Genomic DNA, 5,264 nt, shown 5'->3' with positions numbered 1-5,264 from the left:
CCTCAAGAGAGTCAACAGCACCTCCCAGTTTGGTACCATCAGCAAATTTGCTAATGATGATGCACTCAACTCCTGCATCCGGATTGTTGATAAATGTCTTGAACAGAACTGGCCCTAGAATTGAACCCTGAGGAACACCGCTGGTGACCGGTCACCAGCCAGATGTAGTCCCATTCACTACAACCCTTTGAGCTCTGCCCTTCAGCCAGTCCTTCACCCAGCGCACTGTAAACCCGCTCATCCCACAGTTGGACAACTTGTCTAGAAGGATGCTGTGAGGGACAGTATCAAAAGCCTTACTAAAAATCCAGAAAATCCACCGCCTTCCCTTCATCCACTAGGTGGGTGATCTTATCATAGAAGGATATCAAATTAGTTAAACAAATAGTATATGAGTACGCTAGTGCCAGTTATGGCATCTTTTTGCTGGGTTTTTAATTGCCTGACCTTGCTTTTTTTTGGGGGGGACACGGATGGGACGACTTCCAAAGAAGCTATTAAATATGGGAACTAGATACTTAATGAGACCTCACTATATAGGCAGGATTTCTGTACTGAATAGGAACAATCTCTTTCCTGCCAGAGTGTTTTTTCTCCCTTCATACTTGTCTTGTAACTTTCTGAGTAAATCTGAGTGGTTTTGCACTGCCTGTTCATAGATTTAAAATCCTTCTCAAAAGCCTGGATTAAATGTTATTTGATATTGCTATAATGGCTACTCAGTGAAACCTCTAATTTGAACACATTTTTATATAAGTTTTGGAATTCTGATAGTGTCTCTCAAAATTTCAATTTAGAAAATTCTGTATGGCAAATCTAAGCCAAATGACAGCATGCCTTCCTTAGTTTAGCAAACAAAATCCTCCTATTGGTCTGAAGACTAGAAGTGGAAAATGACTGTGTAATATGTATGTAGTAAGTATATAAGTGTAAGCCACTCTGTAGTGACAGTTTTGCTCAGGGTATCATGATCGTGCTGCTTAACTGGGGCTTATTTTCATGTTCTTCTGGTTCCAGTTGTGATGGCTGAAGATGTTACTGTCCCCAGCTGCTTCCCTGTCTGCCTTTATGGGAGGGATTTTTTTCCCTTTAGATCTTCAGCTCAGCTCTTAGGAATCCAACCTAGTTTCAGAGATGGGTGAGAGAGAACCTAGTATTAAATGCTGGAATAGGTGTGCCTTGGTCTTGGTTTGGGTTTTTTTTTCCTAAAGAAGCAATCCCTCCTCCCAAACTCCCTCTTCTGTAACATCCACAGGCTTGTACACAGATGGCCTTAGAAGCTGCAAGCATTCAATAGCACTGAAAATAGCGATCAGCATCAGGAGATATGTTGTAAACTGCAGAAGAATGTGATTAAAAGCTTTGTTACAATTTTTGCTACTTAAATAACTGTTTTCGTTTGCATTGGGATACACAGGAGAATCCTGACATATGGTTCTTGAGACCCTTTCCAGCTTCTCTGCTTGAAGCACTTGCTCTGAAGGCTAAGTGCCTTCTGCTGCTCCACTCATCTCTAATGGATAATCTGATGTCTGACCTAACAGCTGTAGTACATGATTATTTAAATGCTTTTCGGACTGGGTCTGGAGATCGCCTTGGGAGCACAAAGGTAGGTATGTCTTTGCTTGTTTCTCTGGTTTGTGATTTGATCTAAGGCTCTGATGGATAAACTCTGGAGGACTTAGCTACAGCAGCTTTCTTTTCTGCAACCGTACATCCTACTTTATGCCACATACCTTGTTTCCTGTGTGCAGCAGCAGAAGCGATTTCTAGCTGCCTTTCATGTTAGTTCATTAGCGCAAATCCACCTCAAGTTAGTATTGTGGATGGTGAGCTGCAGCTGTTAAGGCACAGGCACGTGTGCCTTCTGTTCGCTCTAATCTGAGACTGAGAACCTCTGTGCTCAGTAGGGGCTGTGTATGTGCGAGGGCATGAAGAGGGACAGGCAGTTGTGAAGTGTTGGTACCTGGAGCTGCCAGAGTTGCTTTGTTTTGGTAAAAGCATTTAGTCCCCAAATCTTGTTCTATTTTTCTCCTATTCTGTCGTCTTTACTGCTAAGCTGTTTTGCATATACTAGCTGTTTCTGAGAAGTGTTGTCTCTTGTTGGCCAAAGATTTTTATTTCTGTAAAAGCATCTCTAAGTTATCTTGTCTTCCTAATTTATTCTCACCTGTGTTATCTAAACCAAAAAAAAAAAAATCAAGTCAAGTAACACTTTCCATCTTTGTTGACATAGAACCAGTAGTATTGCATGCCCAGATACCTTAGAGTGGCTCTTGTATGGTGAACACTTCTGTAATTGCTTGTTAATTTTTAAAGCGGGGGGTGGGGTGGGGGGGAAAACGAGATTTTTGGTTAAGGAGCTTGACTTCCTGCAGTAGTGCAAAGAACAGGTCCATGCAAACCAAACAAGCAGTGGTATCGGTGTGGTCTTTTTCTGTCTTCTCAATGAAGTAATCTTAGGAGGGCTTGTAATAACTATGTAAGATATTGCTGGTATTAAATTCAGGTGAAAAGTTAATGGTCAAACATCCTCATTCATCACAAAGAGACTGAACTAACATGATTAAATCCTGTTACCACCTCATTTTTGCAGTTGTAAATGTCTTGAAATATTTGTTAGGAAAAGAGAATGCAGGTCTATCTTCATGGAAGAAATTGTCTTTTTCTTTGCCCTGGTTTAACAAAGCAGTCAAGCACAGACTTGAGTCCTTTGGGAATTACTTCAGGGCTCAGAGCAGTAAATCCCATTATTGAGGATTTAGGAGGAGATTAGTTTAGATAACCACAAGCAGTCATAGTTGCTTCACAGACGAAAGAGAAGAGATCATATCTGAAAACCTCTTCTTTTTAGAGGAGAGCTGCCAAAAAAAGAAGGTTGTTCATAGTTCATGGAAAAAAGTTAGCTTGACATCTGAATTTCCGATGTGAAATGCATGCAAAAGTAGGCATGACACAAGGGAAAAGAACAGTCTGTTAAAGTGAAGAGTACAAATTCTGTTTTGCATTGGGCTATTTGTTTGTAGAATTTTTTTAAAGTGGTATACAGGTTGCTGAAGCCAATCCTTTTGTAAATCCATTTATTCCATAAGACTAGCCAAGGAATTAATCTGATCCTGAGCATTTCAAATGGTGTTTTGAAGATTTATTTAATATCACATCTGACAATCATACTTCTTGCAGTTGCTTTAGAAATTTTGTAGTATGGATAGTAAAAGTAGCCATTTTCACCATCATTTCACTCTTAATCATTTTCTGTTGTTTCTATATCTTGCGAGAAGATCACACAAATGCAAGTTTCTTCTCCTTTATTTAAAATCTGCTTGTGATACATATTTAAACTCCAAATATGGAGGTTGGTTTAGTTAAATCTGGTCTGTTACTTCAGTTTCTTCACTGAGTAAGTAAACAAAGTTAACGTTAAAGGAATCCTTTGCAAGTTGATGAATTCAGCTAAATCTGGTTTAAGGAGAAAAAAAAAAAAAAGAAAGGAGAAAAAAAAAAAGCTATGTTTGCGCAACTTCTAGGTTTTCTGGCTAAGTCTGCATTAATTCCCTGAATCAAAAAGCCTTTATTCAGATCAGATTCGCAGAATGAAGTAATGGTCAAGATACTTACTTCCCCCCATATTTATTCTAGTGCTTTTTCATGGATAGTTAGAAGTAAAGCTTATCTATCACTAAGGTCTGTGTTATGCCTTCTGTGCACTTTGTGGAGCTACAGTTGAAAGTTACCTGGAAAATGCTTTTGCTGGACTACTTACTTTTTACACTGACCAGTTACAATTTACACTTGTGTTCCACCTTGGACCCTTGGTGAACAACAGTCTGGTACAATGAGCTTGACTTCATCTCGGAGCCAGTCTCCAACAACTGCAACACTAGAGTCCCTATGCTTGAAAACTGCGTTCTCCAGACACGATCTGGTGCAGTTCCAACACTACTTCAGCAGAAGTAATGGATCTCCTTGGATTCTGAAATAAATACCCATGCCAGGGAAACATTTTGGAAACCTGAAATATGTTATCTACTATGCTCTCCCCATGCTGGAGAACTGGAAGGGAGGCCTCTGTTCCTGAAGCAGGACTGCAACAAAGCCAAAGACAATAAATGCTCCACGGCCATAAAGATATCTTGCACTACTTCAGCTTCTAAATTGGAAAGTGGACGTAATTCCTGAGTGAACAGGAACCATCTGTGATACATCAAGCCTTTACTTGAAAGTTGTGGGAGTGAAAGCCAGTAGGCAAGAGAGTTTCCAAGTTACCATGGCCCCTTTGATTTACAGGCACTTGGAGAAGATGACCAGATCTGGAAACTGACTGACTTCCATTGCTCCAGGTAAGGAATCCTCTTCTGGGCCCTTCTCTGTTCTGTTTTAGTTCTTGGATTGTGCTCTCTGAACAGAACCACCAGGTCTTCAGCCTTTTGACAAAGGGAAAGTTAGTTATGTAGACATGCCTTCTCTATTGTGCCTCTGGGCTACAAAGGTGTTTGAGTATGTTGTACCTGACTAGAGCAATTAACAGAGCCATGCTTCCCTGGCCTGCTCGTGTTTCCTCTGTTCTTATTGAGTGACACCATGTCACGCAGAAGAATGCTTTTTTCCCTTCTCCCATTCCCCCAAACTTAACGACACTCCCATGGAAACTATACTTGCAAAACAAGTACACAGATACACAGTTTCAATCGTGCGACTTCATTACAAATGAAGTACTGAAGCTGGATGGAATACATAGCCACATTTCTTCCCATCTCCAGCTGTCACATGTTGAATCTCAGCTCCTGGATCAGGGTTTTACAACATTGAACTTCAGCTTGGACTAGCACGGTAGCATCCTCCTTTCCTGGGTCACTGCCACATCCAGAAGTTCATCATGCCAACAGCTTTTGTGTGTAATAACAGGATCAGGATATACTCGGTGAAAAAGATGCTCTGGCCTTCCAGTCTGAGGTTGCCTGAAATAATGCTGAGTAATGACGAATAATATTGAATAATGACTACGGGGGTAGTTACCTACTCTCTCCTTCTCTTGTCGAATCAGGGGGTTCAGCCTCTGGGAGCAGATCTGGACCATACCTTGTTTTTTCTCCTCTTGGAAATAGCAGCAAGGAAAAGTGAATATGCATAATCATGGAGTAAAAGCCAAGCCTGTTCACTTGCCCTTATGGATCACTGCATCCACTGAGAGTTGAGGAAAGACGAGTGTGAATAAGGCTAATGAATGTAACTGTCACCACGCTTCCTTGGGCTCTGTATGCCCA

General features: G+C 40.9%; 1 protein-coding gene across 1 annotated transcript in view; it reads left to right on the top strand.

Annotated features, from left to right (window-relative positions):
- EXD1 (exonuclease 3'-5' domain containing 1) overlaps nt 1-1,609 on the top strand; it is a gene marked incomplete at both ends in the record, with an annotated part of 14,538 nt that extends 12,929 nt beyond the window's left edge. Inside the window, one exon of the mRNA XM_009584127.1 lies at nt 1,418-1,609. Coding sequence (XP_009582422.1) covers nt 1,418-1,609 — 192 coding nt within the window. The remainder of the gene's footprint in view (nt 1-1,417) is intronic.
- Nucleotides 1,610-5,264: the final 3,655 nt, after the last annotated feature.

This window comes from Fulmarus glacialis, unplaced genomic scaffold, assembly GCF_000690835.1.
Source record: "Fulmarus glacialis isolate BGI_N327 unplaced genomic scaffold, ASM69083v1 scaffold11538, whole genome shotgun sequence".
Classification (NCBI taxonomy): domain Eukaryota; kingdom Metazoa; phylum Chordata; class Aves; order Procellariiformes; family Procellariidae; genus Fulmarus; species Fulmarus glacialis.
This window is presented reverse-complemented; position numbering and strand designations above follow the sequence as displayed.